The following is a 19,937-nucleotide window of genomic DNA, read 5'->3' on the forward strand; positions in this document are numbered from 1 at the left end:
CAGCAGCGACGGCGCGGGCTCGTCTCCCCGGCTCAAGGCGAGCGAGCCGCCGCCTGCACGCCCGGCTGCTGGGCGGGGCGAAAGAGAGACAAACTAAACGCCGAACAGCCCCCCAGGCTCTGCGCCCGCCTGGTTTGGTTTTAATTTTTTTTTTCTGCTGTAATTATTTCCAGGGGGAAAAAAATCCCCAGGCGTCGCCGTGTTTTTGGCAATTCTTGCTGCATGAGGAGTTGTTTCCCCGCACACCCCTGACAAACAAAGGAAAAGGGGGAGGGGGCCCACGTTTCGCAGAAGACATGCGTTCCGTCAGGAAGAGGTGGACTGTGTGCACCATAAGTCTCCTCCTCATCTTCTATAAGACGAAGGAAATCGCGCGGACCGAGGAGCGCCGGGAGGCACCTCTCGCCGGGTAATTGCGGGGCGCCGCGCCGGGAGGGCTCCCCGAGTGGGCAGCGGGTCCGCGTCGCTGCCCGCGGTCCCCTCCGCGTCCCCGCCGGGATCGGTAGATGCCCCGGCGCCCCCCGGTCCGGAGCGCCTTGTGCCTCGTTTCCTGCCTTGGGAACCTGTCGGGAAGGTGTGAGCTTGCCAGGGTGCAGGTGACTCTTGCCTCCGTCCTTGGAGTTCTACCTGGGAGCTCGACATAACTTCAGTGCTCCTCAGGGATACTTGCGCAGGGAGGGTGTGGGTCATTTCTCTTAGCTCCGGAGGTTCCTCCGCTGGAAACTCTGGTCCCTCGCTGAAACTGTCCGTTACATGCTTTCCCCCTCCTACCTGTCTTCGGCTGAAAACAAAAGGCGAAGAGTCCCTTGCCATTTTTCTCTTTGCACCTCAGCTTTCTCTTTGTCGGTCGTTGTGTTTATGTATGTGAATGCCAGTATTCTTCATTTTTCTCCCAACTTGCAGCTATCCTATGGAGACCTTGGGTTTTCAGCCAAGCTGGGTTTCTCCTTGGAGGAGTATAAGATTTTGTTTTCACTGGAGGGTTGCATAAATGTCTTGATCGCTTAATGAAATCAGCAAAAGCTGAGTAGGGGCTCAGGCTTTCTGTTTGCTTTTGCAAGTCGACTAGGGGGGAGAATGCCATTCACAGCAGATTTTCATCTTCTTGTAAGCCCTTGCCTTAATTTGAGGAGTAGGCATAAGGAGGTTCTAAGTACCTGTACAGACCTGCTGCGGCAACTGTAGCCTACTTAGTCCCCGCTTGGCCCCAGAGTTAAAGACAGAAAGTGCATCCCTCCTCCCTATTCAGGCACTCTAGTGCGACAGCGGGGCACAGGCAGCTGGGCACAGCTGGGCAGCAGTGGCCCCGGATTTCCCGGGAGCAGGGCTTGCCTCACTTGTGTGTGTGCATTGTTTGCTTCCCATGTTATTCAAGATTTTCACAACTTGCTGGTATCTTTCCCTGTTGTTCAGCCTGGGTGTAACCCCGGTTTCTGCCACAAAGCTATCTGTAGACTTAGGAGATGTACAGAAGTTTAAAATTTTGGGGTTATAGGTGTGTGAAAACACACGTGAAAATCAGTGTGTGAGGCAGAATTGTCATTAAAGATACCCATGTTTCTTAGTATGTACTCCTTCCTGTTGGACTAGAGGTAGCTGTTAAAATTATTCAGAAATTACCATATGTAAGTTTGCAAAGAAAAAGCCCCCTCCAGCTTACTGCACGTGATTTGACACAATTGAAAAGGTACTAAAATGAACTGATGTTTTAATATTAAATAAAAGAAAATAAGTGTAATTTGTCATAATATGTGTATTCTTAACAAACACTTTAAAATGCAAGGTAATGTACTTCTGCCAGATGATTTAGTGATATATTTATTTCTTTGTTATCAGTGAGACTTCTTGTACAGCATGATGCTAGTCACTTTCGCTGTTGAAATATCATTTCTCTTCACAGCCTGTCATCCCATTCATTATTGTCTGAAGCAGAAAAAAACCCCTAAGTGTATTGCTACTATCTGCTGCCAATATTGGTGTTATACTTGCCTTTCTCCAGAACTAGGGGTTCGTGACATTTGGTTGTTTTTGACTGGTCGTGTGGGTGAGCAAAGTCACTTTTCTGCGGGATGTTTTACTTTCAGAAGTACCAGTAATACAGAACTATGAATGCTCAGAATGGTGCGTTTTATGGTTATCAGTGAAACCTCAGGTAAACTCCAGATATTCCAAAATGGACAATATGCAATTCAAAATTATATGATAAACCTCAAACCAACTATGTGCTTCCATAGCAAAGTTTGCTAGGACAATAATTGCAAAGCACCCCCTGATTCAAACAGACAATAATGTCCCTTTAAAGGTTAAGCAAGTAATGAAACACAGGCGTTGCGTGCAATGCAGTGTTTCTTAAACAGTATCATCTTCCACTGATATGGAATATGGTTGAAGGAAGTTACTTTATTTAGTGAACTATCTTCAGAAGAAGAGATTGTCTCATTATATTGGTCTGATTGGTCGCCAAGGCAAGGTAGTTCAGAGTGAAGGCTGACACTGTAAGCCGTAAGTTGCTGTCACATTATGGCAGCTGTTTTATTTACATGACAGGATTTGCAGTGATTCTAGAAGAAACAAAGTAACCCAACTTTATTTCACAGTTATTTACACAATGAAGAGTTACCTGGAGAAATTTTTTTTCTTTTTATGTGTTAGTTTATTTAATATTACTTTAAGTGAAAATTAAATAGAACAATGCCAATAAAAGGGAGAGGAAGATGTAAGTGAGCACAGTTGTGTTCATAGTAGTACTTTAACACAAAGTGCCTGGACCTTCTTTTAGCTCATAAGAACATACTTTAACACTGTTTTAATGTACAAGCTGTATAGCTCACTACAGATGTAAATTGTGAATATGGAAGAAAACGACATTTCAAATGCTCTATGGTGCTTTAAGTGTTGGCAGTGTATTTTGTTGTTTTGTCAACTATCTCACGTTCAAGTGTCTGCTAAATAATATTTAACCCAGAATAAACTAGAGACATCTCTGAAGTACCTTTAGACTGAGAACTTTACTTGGATGTATTTTGGTAATCTTCTTTTAGATGTGTGCACTCAATGAATCTAGAAAATATATGCAGGAGTATAAATGTAATAAATATTATTACAACAACCATTATGGAAAAATTTTAGGGAATAATAAAATTTAATATAGCAAAAAATATAAGTTGCATTCTCATTAATAATTTAGGGACTTGTGCTGCATCCTCCTGTGCTCTCAAGTTAGTGGTATTTAGATAATTTACCGCAGGTCTTGTACCTAAAGTTGCAGGTTTTCGATAGGTGGCAGCCTTACATCTGCATCGGAGAGATGTCAGGGCTGCGGGGTGTTTGTGGAGGGGATGGTGAGAAAGAGCCATGAGTAATGCAGGGCTGGTTTTGGTGAATTGTATAACACCGGTTTGTTACTTATAGAGACTTTCGCAATGATGGATCTTTTTAGAAATTACTGCATGTTACCAGTTTTCTAAATTTAGCTTAATTAACGTCTCATTGCAGGTTAGCTTGAGTTTAGCCTGCTATATAGTTTACCAGCTATTACTGCTTTATATATCCTGCAGTAATGTTGCTGTAGTTCTTATTGAGGGCTGAGATCCAATTGTTTTAAGAACTTACAGCCACAGGAAACAAGAGTCAGCAATTCCCTGAAAACCTTACAGTCTCAAATCTTTTCCATTTCATTGTTTGAAGGGCTGTGGTCAGAAGTTCTGTTTGCAAGTTAAGTTATGGTTATTGGCAGTATTTCAGAGCATGCTGATTTAACAGAGAAGGAGATTTCTGTATGTTACTGTTCTGTGTACTCCTGTGTTACAAGACATTCTACATAGTAGAATTTTACATTCAACAACTTTGATATATTTATGATTAATAGCTGTGTTTGAACTCAGCTGAACGTTGCTCTGGCACCTAAAAGAGAATGGTATGAAAGATAATGGAAACATGTGGAGAAAAAAACCCGCATTTTATTGCTAACACTTTAAGTTGTTCTTGCAGTGTTTTCGATTCTCTATCCCATTTGTCTGACCCTACTGGCTAATATTTCAACTGATAGCATTATGATAGCTCATCAGGTGTTCAGTGGTTCACCAAATACTTATTGTAGTTTTTTATTTTTGAAGGTTACCTTGCCAAAAGTTATGAATATTCCAAGACTGATGGACATGATAAGACAATTGGGGTGGTTTGGATGTGTGCATACAAATTTCAGGAAGTGATGGGGAAATTTTATGTTTTGTGTGCCATTAAATTCCAGAATTTTGTCCATAAAAGTCTTTAAGTATCAACAGGAGGCAAAAAAAATCTATTAGGCCAGTATTGCAGATTTGCAGCAATTGCTGGGCAAAGGCTTGAAAGTTAGCACTTAATTGTTAGTTTAGTACTAGAAGTTTGGAACCTAAAAGTGCAGAATCTGCCTCACAAACATAATAAAGTTTCATCCGAGTTCACAATTTGTAGCTTGTTGTAGTTTTTCTTATGTCTATTTTATTACAAATATAAACATATTTAGGCTCTTAAATTGCATATTCAACTCTTAGATATAGCTGTCCCATAGATTTTTTTTCACAGTTACAGTTCATTTTCTTTAGAAAGCAGAGAGAGAATTGCTTATTTTTGTGGTGAATAAAAGGATATATTGCTGGTGCTTGGGATGTAAATTACTTAAAACTGGAGTTAGTCTTGGGTGTAACTGTGTCTTTTATATATTGCATTGCAGAGATGGTGAACTGAGTTTGAGCAGATCAATGATCAATAGCTCTGATAAGATAATTCGAAAGGGTGGCTCCTCAATCTTCCAGCATGCCGTAGAAGGTTGGAAAATCAATTCTTCTTTAGTAATGGAAATCAGGTGAGTATCTTAAATGAAAAGCAGTTCATTTCCTATTTTCATTCATGTTACGTATAACTTCTGTAGTCTGAAAACAGTAATTTGATTTACAGTTGCAAGTGGATGGTTTATAACTGTATATATTTAGGTTCAGTGTTAAATGCAGTTGCATTGTGTTAGACTTCAAAGTCATGTCATCCTTCGTAAGAATTAATAAAATGTTTTCATCTGGCTGTGGCAGTCAGACCTGTGCAATCAGCATCTACATTATGTCCGCATTTAAGCTGCTCGTTTAGAACTCTTCCACAGTCAGTGGTGAGAATCTGGCACTTTTAGGACATGATTTCCTCTTATCCTAAAGGTTTGAAATAGAACAGCTGAAAGTATCCTGAACATAGCAGTTTTCCTCCCTTGACTACAGAGGGAGCTTAGACAGACAGCTTAGGTGCAGGAGTCAAGAGCCAGGGAATCAAGTGCTGTGAATCCAACACTGGCCATGATTGGTCCATATGGCGGGTCAGGCACTGAAAATATCCATGTCCTAGGCAGTTTTCTTTCTTGAAGTCAGAAAGGCCAAAAAGAGCTTTAGGCTGCTGCTGCTGCTGGGGCAACTCGGTAGCAGAGTTAGAGTGAGTGGATAGTTCTGATATGTGTTAGTATTCATAGGGGGTCTGTGCACCCTGAGAGAAGAACAAGCAGATGCCTCTTAGTGTTGTTCTGTCATACCTTCCCCATCTTCATCAGGAAGGTGGGCAGTGAAAGAAGCATGGGGAGCGTGACTTGGCAGTGTGGAGGACTAGGAATTTTGTATTCTGTGAAAAATGAGAGAAAATAACTATTTTTAGCAACAATCACATAGCAGACTAGACTTGATTTTCTGAATGTTAAGATTTTGAATAGGCATTTGGTCTAATTAAAGTGTGGTTTCTGTGTGATTTCCCTTTCTACTTATTTTTAAGTTTTGTAATTGTTTTTTTTGTAAATTAAAGGACTTTTTCCAAACTCCTTAAACGTGCATTGTTTCCGTGTACAAAAGCATGGCTTCTCTGAATAAGGAACTTGAGGGGTTTTTTAATGACTGCTATTTTATGTCCCTAATCCTAAAACATGCAGAAGATAAAGGTAGCTCAGAAATGTATGGAGCTGTAGTAAAGGACTGATGTTCTGGAAGGCTTGTGGTGTGATGGACATAGTGCAGCCCCATTGCAAAAAGCCAAGGAGCAGCATAAAGGATGGAAAGCATAGCGGGATTTGGGTAGGCAGAAAATTAATACTATGGAGGATGTAGCTGTCACTCAGCTGCTTGGTAAGTGCTCTGTGGAGTCCCCACTCCTTGATTACCTAGGTTAAAGGACCTCAGTCATTTAGCTGTATTTCCTACTGATGAAGACCGTGTGGGCACTCTAAAATGCAGTTGAGGTGCATTTTAGGAGTGGAGTTTGATCCAGAACCATCCTTCAGCCTGTTTGACCAGTGTATGGTTGTTCCATAAAGGCCAATCTCTGCTCCAGGATGGTCTAGGAAAGATAAGCAGATTGTCAACATCAGTGATGGTATTTAAAATTTGTATGCATATAACTGACAATTTATGTTGGAGAAATATTAAGTAACTTTAGAGGAATACTGTTGGAACTTTGTTTCATAGGCTATGGGTCTGACAATTGGGAGAAAACAACTGTTTTTTATTTATGGAGTAAACTGATTTGGAAGTCGTTGAGTGACTATAAGTAGAAACAGATAAGTATTCTCAGTCATTTTGTTGAAAAATTGAGTATCCTATTTCAGAACCATGTAAATCCAATATGCTTTGCTGGTCAAGCCAAACAACAAAGTAAAAATATTACAGTAACTTTTTTGATGAAAATTAAGACATAAAATGGAGCTTGGGTTATGCTAATTTTCCACCTATTTCAAATGCAAAATACATCCTTCAGAGAAAGAGGTCAAATAATAGAAAATGGTTTAGATTTTTTTTCCGGCTTGTTAGTACATGTGTATCATCTCAATGTACTAAAATCACAAGTTGCAAAATAATTTTTTTCTTTACTGTTGGCTGAAGGGGAACATTCATTTAATAAATTGCTCTTGTGCACTTAAGAAGCATCATGACATGATAATATGTTTTTTTAAAAAATTGTGCAGGAAAGGATTTAATTTTTTGGAGGGGTCTCATAAGTACAGTGAAGAAAAAAGTGTATCTTGTACACTAACTTAAGCAGTAGAGGTTCTACTGTATCTTAATATTTTCTGTATAGTAGAGAACATTAAGCTGAGGTTATGTCCACACTGCCAGTCCTGTTTCGAGATGAAATAGCTACCATCATGAACACTGAGGCAGAGAGCAGGTGTTTTAACTGAACTAGTAAAAGAATTTAAATTATTGTGACTTAGGGCCAAAAGTTGACATGAACTCTATGAAAGGAACCAGTGCTACCAGCCAGTCATAGTCTTTCCAGAAATCCTCTTTGCTGACATAGCATAGCATATTCAGTTATGGTACTCAGCAGTGAGGGAGGGACATTTGGCAAGCTTTTCACTAAGGAAGCCACATGCAGCCCCTTGTGAGATGTATTTCAATCTGATGCTGACTAAATGATCTGCTTTCTCTCACTTTTACAGGTGGTTTGCTATACACCTTTCTTCCCTGTTAAAGCAGTAAGAAGCATTTTGGCTGTATTTTTACACTTACACACCTACCAGGACTAACTTCAAATGTGTCTAGTGAAGTCCTAGAGTGTTCTTGTGGTTTAACTAACTGTTCAGCCCTCCAAAGTACATTACATGCACTGTGAAGATGATTCAAGCTTTATTATTGCAACTATTAACATGAACAGTGGTTGGTGGTCTTGTGGTGTGAGGTTGACCATAGGAAGTAACGGTAAGAGAGAAACAAAAAACAAGCTAGTGCCTGTTGAATTATACATAAAACATTTTTAGTTCTTAGGAGTGGGGAAATAATTTGTAAAACCATTAGTGTACAGCATAAAGATATTTCATAAAACTTACAATCACCCATAAATGACAGCTACTTTTATGTATTATATCAGCTTTACACCTGCATTAACAATTTTAGAATGAAGAAAATATTTGATAGTGAGCCTTGCTTTGTACAAGGACTGTTGGTCAATAGTATGTTGAACCTAGTTGACTGGCATTTAGAATATTAAACTTTGCTATTTGCTTTGTTGATTGTGGGCATCACCTCCGTCCACTTATTTTTGCTTAGGATGGTGACCAGTCTATCAGCCTCAAAGGTGAATTCTTGGCAACGCCAGGCTCAGATAGGAGTCAGTGAATGAAAAAGTTCCTTTATCAGGACCCCATGGAAGGATGGGAAGCTTTCACTTGGTTTCTGGTGCTCTGGGACTTTGCAGCCAGAAAAGGCAGTCTGAGGAGTGTAGCAGCTCTCCTGGGAGGGCAGCAGTCCTTTGGAGATGTTAAGCAGACATAAGAAGAAAGAGCTAAACTTTCTGTGATTGAAGAGGATGTTATTGATATTATTAATTACTTGAGACTGTGGGAAATTTGATGCCTTGCCAATCATGATTGGTCTGGTGGGTGAGTGATTTTTCCAACTGATGTTACCTTCTGATTGCTTACAACTTCTTTGAAGAATAATAGATAATTCTTGTGTCTAGGGAAGGAAGATTGCTTTCTTGGTTCCCTTTCTGTCTGAATGATTTCAGTCATGAGGAAGAGAATCCATCATGTGCTAAGGTTTTATGTCTTAAGTCGTTTCTACTCTCTGTAGCAATGTGAAGGTTTTCCTTATGGTTATGGAAATAAGGAAACTTCAGTTGTACTGGAAGCCATAGTTTCAGAAAGGAGGGATGTGTCTGAGATGGTGCAAACCTCTCTGGGGAAGAATTCCACACAGGGCTGATGCCAGCACATCTCTGACCTATATGAAATGAACTACAGTCTGATGTCTCCGTATGTGATTTTCTCACCCTCATTTTTTATTAAATATGGGCACTTCTCTTGGAAGGAGCAGAAGGTTTTGAATTGCAGGAAGGCAAAATTTAAAAAAAGTACATTGAGGATGTATTTATCGCTGCAATGTAACAGAAAATTTCCTGTCAGAAAAGTGTGAGAACTTGTAAGATGTTAAAAGCATCTAAAGAAAAAAATAAGGGCAGCTTCCTCCTTAGAAAGGTTGAGATTGTTATCATTGTTTGTCTTTCAAATTTACATGAAGCAACTGTGATAAGTCCCTGAAGTGCAAGCAGTATGTACTGAACTGGCAATGGAGCACTACAATTGCTCTGAAGCTTTTGGAGCAACATTTTGGGGCCATTTGCACTATTTCCTTCAGATCTTCTGTGTGTCAAAGATTCCATGCAAACTGGGGCTTTCTGGTCTGGTTTAGTCCTAGTAAACCTCAGGGGATTTTTGCTTGCCTGTCTGTCTTACTCTACCTTGCTTATCCTCATGAAAAGCTGGCATATAGTAAGCCTAAGTTGAATCATGGTCTGTTTAAAAGTCCTCTTTTCCTTTTACGTGCTCACTTTCCAGCATTACTGTTTGTGTGACCTCTGTTGTCTGGGAGCTGCCAGGAATTGTCCCAAGGTTATTTGCAGTTAGGTGTGTTTTTAATGAATCCAAATCGGTGGTTGGACTAGATGACCTTTCAAGTCCCCTTCCAACCCAGACTATTCTGTGATTCTAAATCTGCTTTCCATGAAGAGGTTTTCTTTAAACTTCCTTTCAGTCAGACTAAAGCGAAACCCAACAGGTGCAAACACCCACAGTCTCCACTGCGTCCTCAGGAAGCCAACAGGAGCTGGAACTGCAACCATCTACCAGGGGCAAGCTGTGACGTTTTGTGACCACAGAGTTTGTTCTTTTGTGTTTGTTTTTTTTTTTTTAAACTAATTTAGCTGACAAAAAACATGCTTTATCTAGGCTGTAGTCCTTGGTGATTTCAAAGGCTGAGACCCACCTTCTGCCTTCCAGCTGGGGAGCATGAAGCAGTGTCAGGACTTGCTAGGGTTAGAAAATTTAGTTGTTTATTAGACTTGTGTGAATTAGTCAGAGAAAGTCTTCAGGAGAGCAAGAAGAGGAATCAGAAATCTGCAGCGTGACCTGCACAGCTTAAAAAATAAAAGTTTTAAAAAAAATTTGAGTGGCTTCTTATTTTCAAGTAAATGAAGGATTTTGCCGAGTGTAGCCTGCCATCCACAGGCACGTTACTGTGGGAGAAGTGCTAGCATGAGAAGTATTGTGCTTCTGATGAGGCTAGGGAAGCACTGATACAGGCTGCATGGGGAGTTTGCCAAGTCCCCACCACAAGAGGTTATTAGGAACATATCAGATAAACACCATCTGGAAGACTTGTACACAGAGGCACATCTTCAGTGCACACAGAGAGGATTAGGTAAACACTTAGTTCCATAATGTGGTTGCTGGTGATCTAGCCCAGCTTCCTGGGCACTGAGGATGCCCTTTAGGGGCTTCCTATCATAGTTACTGTCCAGATGAGCCCAAATGCTCCAGCAGCAAGGGTTTCTGGCACTGCCTTTCTCTAAAGAAATGATTTTCCCTGGAAAAACGTTGGAGGTCATACATCAATCTTGAGAATTTCTAAAAATATAAAATTATTTGTAATCTTAAAAGTCAAATGATTTAGTGGTTTATTTTCTTTCCTTAATCCACACAATTCTGCGGCAGATGAAGAATAGTTTGACATTATAAAAATTTTGTAGTAGAAAGGCTACAGTACAAAATAAAACTAAAAAAAAAGAAACAAAAGGAGAAAAATATCACCATATTGCCCCAGAGCAATACATAGCTACAACATTTGGAAAGCTGTGCAGAGACATTACTGTCTGTTACATGAAATTTATCAGATAACCAGGAGTTTAAATACGTACTTAAATATTGTGAAAATTTGTTTCTGGTTGTCGAAATAAAACTTTAGGTCAACCACAGATTATGACACTGTGTTTTTGTGTGTCAAGTAAAGATGTTGCAAACAACTGCTTGGCTTAAAATAAGAGCAAGCCACATCTGTCTCACCTGCCCACAAAAAGGTTCAGGCTACACCCATGATAGAGTTTTATTTGTCATAACAAAACTTGGAGACCTCAAATAAAACTGTTTATACATCTTAGCTTAAGGTTGCAGAACACCTTTGCTGCAAGGTTTGCTAAAAATCGTGCTGTTTTTTTCCTTAGTGGAATTAAGGTTACTTTGAATTTTATATGCAGCTTGAGGTGGATTAGCACTTACTTGACATTATTTTGTCATGTCTGTTTAATAAGAATAACCTTGTTGTGCTATTTTTTATTCTGTGAGACAGAACAGACGTTTAAACAAGTTCTTTTTATTAATCAGCATCTAGACTGACTGAAACACTCATGTATGTGTGTTCAGGTTTTGTCACATCCCTTAGACATTTTTTTCCTCTTAGCACTTATGCGAAAATGGGAAGTACTGCTATCCCCACGGTACAAATGAGTCAGTAGCACAGAGGAACTTAAAACAAGAGCATGAACTCTGCATTCTTTATCATATTTCTTTCAGTATTAAAAGATATCTAGATAGAGTCAGACAAATCAATAAAAAATATTTTAATGTTAGCAAATCTCTTACATGAGGATTCTATTATGTACTGTAATACCTGTGTGTACTTTTAGTTGAATATGCAAATGACAGCTTCAGATAAGAAAACGTTTTTAAAAATATGAGAAGATACTAAGATTCAGTGACTTCTGCCCACCTCAAAATTTTTTTGTAAAATGAATTCCTTAGACATTTTAGAAATTTCAGCTTTTTAAGTAAGTGGTTGATTATCTGATTTTAATTTGGGTCCACATGAAACTCTTTTTGGAGGACTTCTATAAGCATATAGATAAACAAGTTTTGAATGTAAATAACCAAATTAATAATGGAAGCCAAGGTGCTTTTATTTTTTTGGCACTGTTTGCATAACTTCACTGCCTTCCTCGTTTTTAAATAATACATTGGATACTATATTCATGCACAACCATTGCTACTTGTTTGCTATCAAGAAACAGTTTTAGGACCATTCATTCTGGGTGTCATGGATGAGTGCTTTAAATTACTAAAGCGAGTCTTCTGGTGATCACATGTGACTTTTTGTAGTCAGAACTCTAGGTTCCTGTACACTTAACATAATTTTTTTGCTTTTTGAGACTCATTTGTGGTCACCCCTTCTCAAGTCAGAGTGCATGTGAAATGAGTCTCTGGATAGCTTAGGTGATGCTACTCATAGCTTTTGATGCATTTGTCATATCCTTTACAGACCCAGCTATAGTAACTCTGCTCCTAGGTAATGAATACTTTTAGTAGATTTTAATATTTTTAGATTGGGCAGTTGCTTCTTTCTTGCTCTGTTTCATTGTGTAGCAATTCATGTATCCGTTGCAGAGTGCCCACTAAGTAAAGCTATCAAACCTATGGAGATTTTTAACTCCATTCAATTTAAAGGCTGAAGTTGAGTCATCTTCCTTTTACGGAAATACCTTGCCTCGTCTTACCAAAAGCAACACTTAGGATTTGCCTATCCTGCTCTGTTATTCTGAGCCTCAGTACAAACTGTCTTTGCTCTGGTGCTGCTTCATTCATACATGACAGCTGTAACTGATAGCCCAAGATATACCAGATATTCTTTCCCGTTTTTTTTCTACCCTAGTTTAAGAAATGTGAAAAATCACTTGAAAAATATTTTTATCGTGTTTCACTTCCCCTGTGGCTTTTAAGATCTGTTGCATGGTGAGTATTTTGTGTCATTGCTTGCAAGATTCAGACATTCTTCCTTCTCGAGGCAGTGACACAAGACCTGGCTCGTGAGCATGGATGTTTCTATAGTTCATCCCTTTTAACTTGTGGGGGATTATTTCCCCTTTATGGCTGTAACTGAGTGTTGCAACTGCTAGAGTGGCATCTCTAGTTATGTTTTCCTGTTTTGATGTTCTCCAAGGAAGTTCCACTCTAAAAACTTAATATGTAAAAATAACATTCTCTTAATAAAATATCTATTCTCTTTCAAATTCCACTTTACTTACTGAAAACAGTGGAAAATATAAAGTTTTTGTTGTTTTGTTGGATTTGCAGAGGCAAAAGTGTCTGTAAGAATTATCACATGCTGAACACCCTGCCCCAGCTCAGCACTACTCAGTTCCTTGAGAGTATTGTACTTGTGTTCAAATGTGGTCTTATGTCTTTTCACACACATACATGCTTCACAGAGCAAGGGTGGACACAAGTGTGTAAGGCTTTGCTTATTATTCCTGAGCTGCCAGTGGCTCTTGCAGCTCTGGCCTGGAGTCCTTCCCAGCTTTTTATGTCGAGTGTATACTGAAAACTGCTCAGTGCTGTCAGTGCAGGTATTAGTCATCTCATACATTAGTCATTCCATTGCAATTATTAAGTGCCTCTTTTGAACTTATGTGTGAAAAGTGTGCCAGTTTTTGGACCCCAGTACCCATCTGTCATTGGCAGAATGGAAGCTTTGAGTGGCTGGATCCAGTCTTAGCCCCAGACTTGGTCACCAGTGTATGTCTAAAGGATTGTATAGGTGCAATTGAACCTTTACCTAATTTTGTTCTGCAGGATTAAGGATGGGAACCCAAATACACTTACATTAATAAAATTAATTATTTATTGATGATCATAATGATAATTATTAGATTAAAAGATTTTGATCAGAATTATTTGTGACACAGTATATAGAGAATTATACTTACTAATACAGTGCACTATTTGTTGAAGCCATATTGAAGCTAGCAAAACTATTGAGCAGAAATTGACGGTACTCAACGCATACCGGTGACTGTGGGCAAGTCTCTTTTGCTCAGTCTTGAGAAGTAACCTTGAGAGAGGTCCTCACTTGAAGGAGGAATATCCACACACTTTCCAAGAAGGGCTGTGTTAGAAATCCCTACCATTAAAAAGAGGTAATGGGTTTTTGTAGTATTAGTGAGTAACTGTCAGTCATACGTCTTCAGGTCAGGTGTGTCAACTCAGCAGCTTTAGGTGAGTTATCAGCTTGTTCGTTCCTTTATCAGTGGCTTTGTCTGCTGCATCCTCACCAGTGCCAGTTTCTGTCAGGAAAGATTATTCTTCACATCCCCAAAATGTTTAACTTTAGATTTGACAAGTCAGAGCAGTCTCAGCATTCTTCAAAACCAAAAGTAGGGTCATCCACCCTTCTCCATCCACTACTGATAACTTTTGCAATTAGAGTCAAGTATGAGCTGTTTTACCCGCACTTAGGCAGAGCGTCCCGATACACTAGCCCCATAAGGAGGTACAGTTACCATGACTTGACTTCTTCAGCTGACGTAAAAGCAACCATTCTTCACCTGTTACTTGCTGTAGGCTGGTAGTATGTAACTGTTTAATTGCCATAGTTCACTTGATCCATGGTAGCTTATTAAAACAACATGTTTTCGTCACATTTGTCTGAACCTTTCTAACAGCTGAAACAATTAGTTGCAGAGAAGCACAGTAAATGGTTCAAAGTGATGAAGAGTTTGTAAGTGGTTTTGAGTTCATCTAACAGCTTGACTAGACGCTGAGCGGCAGTAGTTTAATTTGCAGTTTAAATTTTAGTTTAATTTTTGTTTAAATTGATACAAAAGACTGTGGGTGTTCTCATTTCAAGTTAATTAGGATAACTTTAGCTGAACTTCAGTTAATTAGGAGGAAATTTATGCTAAACTGAGTATGCTCCTCTTATGGTGAAATAAGAATCCATAAGAGACACAACCATTTCTGAACCAAGCTGATTTCTAAGAGATAATATCTTTTAAATCATAAGTACTTCATATATTCAACTGTGTTTCTGTGAAAACAAACGCCACAGTCCTTCTTAAAAATGTGTTTATTCCAGAATTTTGTAAAGATAGTCAAAAACCGTATGCCTTCTAATTTCCAAAGTTATCTTCCCTTGGTCTCTCTGTGCCTTTGTCTGTAGAAGTCATTAAGCTCTATTTCTGTAGTATTTGTGTGTTATATTGTAACCATGATCCGAACTCCCTCCTAACAGCTTTTCTCTAACTCCATCCTAGAGCATGGGAAATGACCTTAGTATGACTGACACTGCCTTCCCTCTGCTTTATGTCGTATGCCTTGTACAGTCTGTATTGCTGTTTAGATAAACTCAGTTCAAGCAGGGAGCGTTGGGTTTTATCTGTGCATTTTTCTGTCAACGCAGAAAGAACATTCTTCAATTCTTGGATGCTGAAAGAGATGTCTCAGTGGTCAAAACCAGCTTCAAGCCAGGAGATGTAATTCATTATGTACTGGACAGGCGTCGCACCCTAAACATTTCTCAGGATTTGCACAGCCTTCTCCCTGAAGTTTCCCCGATGAAGAATCGCCGATTTAAAACATGTGCAGTTGTTGGGAATTCTGGTATCCTTCTGAAGAGTGGCTGTGGAAAAGAGATTGATAGCCATGACTTTGTAATAAGGTAAGTTTTCATCTGCTGTTGAAGATGAAATACGTTTCTTGGCTAAGATGTTTCTTGGAGAAAAGCTAGGAGAAATGTTTTAATCACAGGTGTATACTGCAGGCATTATCTGAAATTAATGTGAAACAATACTCATCACTGTGTGATTCCTCATGTTTAAATACATGCCCGTTTTATTGACAAGGTTATTTTTACAGTGAAAATAAAACAAGGGCCAAAGAGAGAAGCTTGTGCTGCTTATTTTTGCTTTTTGCTGTTCTTATTCCAGACAAAATAAATATTCTTACAGACGCCTTGGTAGAATAAATGCAAAATGTTTTCTCTCCCAAAAAATACCCTTTCTTAGCTCTTAGTCAATACAGATGGCCTTTTGTAAATTACTTTATTACTTATGTGCAACATGGAGTAAAATTTTGATGTGATGTAGTGATGCTGAACCAGGCTGCTATTAAGGTAGTTGGAAGTCACCCATCTATATTCCTTCACATTGCTCTAATAACACATTTCTGCAGTTTGGACAAAAATGTTGATATGTATCACTTTTTATTCATACTTCAAACATGCACAGTAGAATACCTTTGGATTTCATGTATCAAAGGGGAAAACTGACCTCATTTGACAGCTTGGCATTATATAGAGAATGTTGAGCAGGAGATAGGTCTTCTGCTTTTGAAGGAAAAGTTGCAGTTGGTTTGGTTTGAGGAGGGTGAAAGGGCAGAAAACAGGAGGGTAGTAACAGAAAACAATATAGAAATAGTTGTCATTTTAAGTTATTTGCTTTTTCTTTTCTCACCTTAAAGAAAGATGGTGGCAAAAAAATATCAAAAGGACATGGAAAAAGAAAAATTACAGGTTTTTAGTACATAAATCAAGCAGAATATATGTGAGACTTGTATTTCATTTGAAAGGTGTACCAGCAAGCTGCAACTGAAGCAATAACACATTGTTCTTTCATTTTCCTTATTTGTTTTACTTGTACCACTAGGTATTCAAATTAGCATCCTTACTGCAGAAGGAATCCAAAAATAATTACCACATTTTTAAACCACATTTAGCCTGTGGCATGCTTTTGTACTCTCTCTGAGATTAAATATGATTAATTTAATAGGACTACAGAAAAATTTAGATACTAGATTTTCTAGATGAAAATTTTGTTTCAGAAGGCAGGGTACATACTTTTATTTAAATCATGTGCTGAATTTCTTTGAAGTTGTCTGCCTGGTCTTCCCGATGTTTTAACTAGCCATGAAACTAGGTGATGATATGTGATAGGTTTTAACTTATTCAAGCTATGTGGAAGAATGATAATATTCCTAAATATTTGGTGAAGCTTAATAGGAACAGTAGGAGGTTACTGTTGCTAATCAGTTAGACTGGAGAAACATGTGGGTATTCTGTGAGGCTGTGAGAAACCGGCATAGGCTGCCCAAAGAAACTGTGGATGCCCCATCCCTGGAAGAGTTAAAGGTCAGGTTGAATGGGGCTTTGAGCAGCCTGTCCATGAAACATCTCTTACATGGTATATGACTAGTAAAGTGATTGAAATAACAATTAGTTAGTCTGACAATATCATGGTTAATAATCTCTAAGGTTCTGGGAATAGCATGCTTGGCCCTGCTCCCTGTAGGGAATTTTAACACAGTTATTTTATTTTCTTTTCATTTGCAAATCAAAGTTAATATGTTTTTGAAATCATATATCTCATAAGTTAAACTATATGATATTTATTTATGTAAGTCTCCATGCATGCATATGTGCATAACATCTGTTTAAATAGCAATAATTTGTTTGTAGTTCAAGTTAAAGAAAAAAAAGCATTCTTCAGAATTAGTTTCCCACATTCCTCATCTTCCATTTAGAGAAAGTTATATGCAAAGCAATATGTAATCATGGGTGTAATTATGATGTTCTGATGTACTTCATAAGTACTCATCTCTGTTGCTGTTAGGATTCTGGTATTAAAACATACCATGACACTCTGTTAATACTTTTACTTTCAGCTTGTCTCTTTAGAAGTGAAATGCACTTATTCTATTTGCTGCCCGGTGCTGTTCTGAAAAGGAGTTACTGTATACATCCATCTGTGTAGGCTGGTGAACAACATTTTTGTAGAATCTTCTGATGCCAAGTGCATTATGCTTATGTGCTGTGACAGTGTGTCATACTGTTTTGGTAAATGTATTATCCAGTCATTTTCATAGTATTCTGTAGGGGGTTTTTTGAAATTTGAAGGAAAATTGTGTCTTTGAGTTGTTTCTTAGAACAGCAGTTCTGATGTTAGAGCTAACACAAACAATACCATTAATTTAATGGTCAAACTGATAGTGAAGGTCTGTGAAAGTGAAGAGGACACAGCAGATATCCAACAGTATTTGCAGTACAATAAACTCAATAGATTACAGAGGTAACATGAAGGTGTTAATAATAACAAACAAATACACAGAAGTTACACAAGTTTAGTGAAGTCATCCCTATTTTGACAGTAGAAAATGCATTCGATCTAATTAAAATGCAAAACAAGGAGATTCTTTGCTATTAAAAAAATCCTGAAGTGTGGCAACTATAAACTACTTCCTGTTTCCCATACTCTTTTCCTTTTTACCTCTCATGCTTTTATATCCTTTTAAGTAACTGTTGAACTGTGTGCCTATACTACTCTTGCAGTGAGCTAAAGCATCCTGCATTTTGAGACCCAGAGAGGGTCTCAAGCATTCCTAAATCTCTGGGAAGATGAATAAGTACATCTTGTTCCCTCATTGTCCTGAAATTCTCATGCCAGAGCTGAATTAGCTGTTGCATCTTACAGAGCAGATGAACTTGTTATAGAAAGTGGTATGTTTTGAAATGCAGTAGCTACATTGAACTTCCTGGAAAATGTAACTGTGTTTTAAGGTAAGTATAAAGTAACAATGCTAAACCTTTCCAAGTAATAACTTGGAATTACTCCTGGCAGCTAATCACTATCAAAAAGAATTTAGTTCAGCCGGGGGTTCAGAATTCAAGCAATGTCAAAGATGAGAATAAATATTTTTTTAATTTTTTTTTAATTAATATAATTCAACATTCCTCATGAAAAGTATTCAAAAGCAGAGGCCAATTTAATTTTGGATATATTTGGTTAAAACCAACCAGACAAACAAACCAAGACCTAGTAGGTAATATTGTGTATTTTCCTGTGGTGACACCATGTCTGGAAAAGTCCCTTTCATTTTAGTTGGACTATGTGGAGAACAGGCCTGTTGAGTGAAGCTGTTTGAATAGTTTAGGGCTGCTCTGACAAGGAGCAACCATGAGAGGATATTAATTGCTTTGTTCTTTGAATTGAAGTGCCTAGTTTATGTGTTACAACTCTTCTTTTTTCACTGGAGTTTTCTCCTGCTAACTTGTATCAGCATTTAGGAATCAAATAGAATATTTTTGCCATCAGTGGTGATAAAATTTTACTGTGCAAATGCAGCTCTTTATTTTTCCCAAGTAGTTTGACTTCCATTTTTTAACTTGACAATTCTTGTGGTTAGTGAAGTTAGTGAAGTTGACGTGGAAAAACTTGTAGTCTTTTTTTTTTCTTTTAAAAAGGAAGAATATGTCCTTTAATAAATGTCTTGTTTTGCACAGAGGAGGATAGTCTGTTTTGACTCTTTCTATAGTGTATTGATTTTTGTGGACAATTGTGATATGCAGAAGCATGATATGTGGTATGAGCAGAAGACAGCATTTATGGTGAGGAAGAAGGACAGACCTAACCATACCATGGAGTTGTGGTTGCTTATTTCAGGAGAGCAATTTAAATTACTAAGAAGAGATTAGTAGTAGCTTCTTTAATCTATGTTGTTCATTCAGCTGATAGGAAAAAAGTAATCATACATTTGGCAGAATAAAGATATTTAGAATATTAATTTACTTATATTCTGGAACTTTTTTTTTTAAATTTGTATCAGCTTTTATGTCCAAATGTTTTTTAGTACCCCTTACTTGGACGATAGCCACTGTGCTGAGTAGATCTGAATGCTTGGAGACAGCAGATCTGTAGAAAGCAAAGTTGCCAATTTAAAAGACATGTTTTAAAACATGAGTCTTCCCTTAAAAATAACATACGAATACATCATGACTAGCCCATTAGACCTTTTTCAGATCTCAGATGTGGCAGCTCTATTTTTTGCCTTCTGTCTCTTCCCAAAAATTGTTACGCTACATTGAAATGAAAGAAGAACAAAGCCGTTATCTTCCAATGCTCTTGTGCGGTTATTTGGGTATCTGAGAAAGGGGAGCAGCAGTGTAGATCTTCAGTGCCAATTGCTCAATTAGATATGAGTGGTCTCCAAGTCAGGGGAGCCTCCGAAAAGGCCTGAATTTTTGTGGCCACTCTTTTTTTTTTTTTTTTAGAGGAAGTTAATTCCTATGGAGGATATTAAAGGACAGAAGTCTAGAAGGCTCAGGAAATATCAGTAAAAGTGACTTCTGTACACCCATATACAAATGATCAAGGATTCCAAAGAGTCTGCTTAAATGTAGCATCCAAATGTAGGGCACACGGGATTAGCCTGAATCTTTTTATAATATAATAATTTATCTATAAAAAGATAAAATTATTTTAAAGTTGCTTACTCCTGCTGTTGATAATACAGAGCTTTTAATTTAGTAGTTTTCTGAACAGCTGCAAACTCAGGAAAACTT

At 38.2% G+C, this 19,937-nt stretch overlaps 1 protein-coding gene across 1 annotated transcript in view; it reads left to right on the forward strand.

Moving 5' to 3' along the window:
• Nucleotides 1–6: 6 nt before the first annotated feature.
• The window catches only part of ST8SIA4 (ST8 alpha-N-acetyl-neuraminide alpha-2,8-sialyltransferase 4), a 57,761-nt gene continuing 37,830 nt past the window's right edge, over nt 7–19,937 (forward strand). The window contains exons 1-3 of the mRNA XM_027656875.1: nt 7–409; nt 4,712–4,843; nt 15,006–15,263. Coding sequence (XP_027512676.1) covers nt 297–409; nt 4,712–4,843; nt 15,006–15,263 — 503 coding nt within the window. The 5' untranslated portion in view covers nt 7–296. The remainder of the gene's footprint in view (nt 410–4,711; nt 4,844–15,005; nt 15,264–19,937) is intronic.

This window comes from Corapipo altera, unplaced genomic scaffold, assembly GCF_003945725.1.
Source record: "Corapipo altera isolate COAL_440 unplaced genomic scaffold, ASM394572v1 61281, whole genome shotgun sequence".
Taxonomy (NCBI): Eukaryota; Metazoa; Chordata; class Aves; order Passeriformes; family Pipridae; genus Corapipo; species Corapipo altera.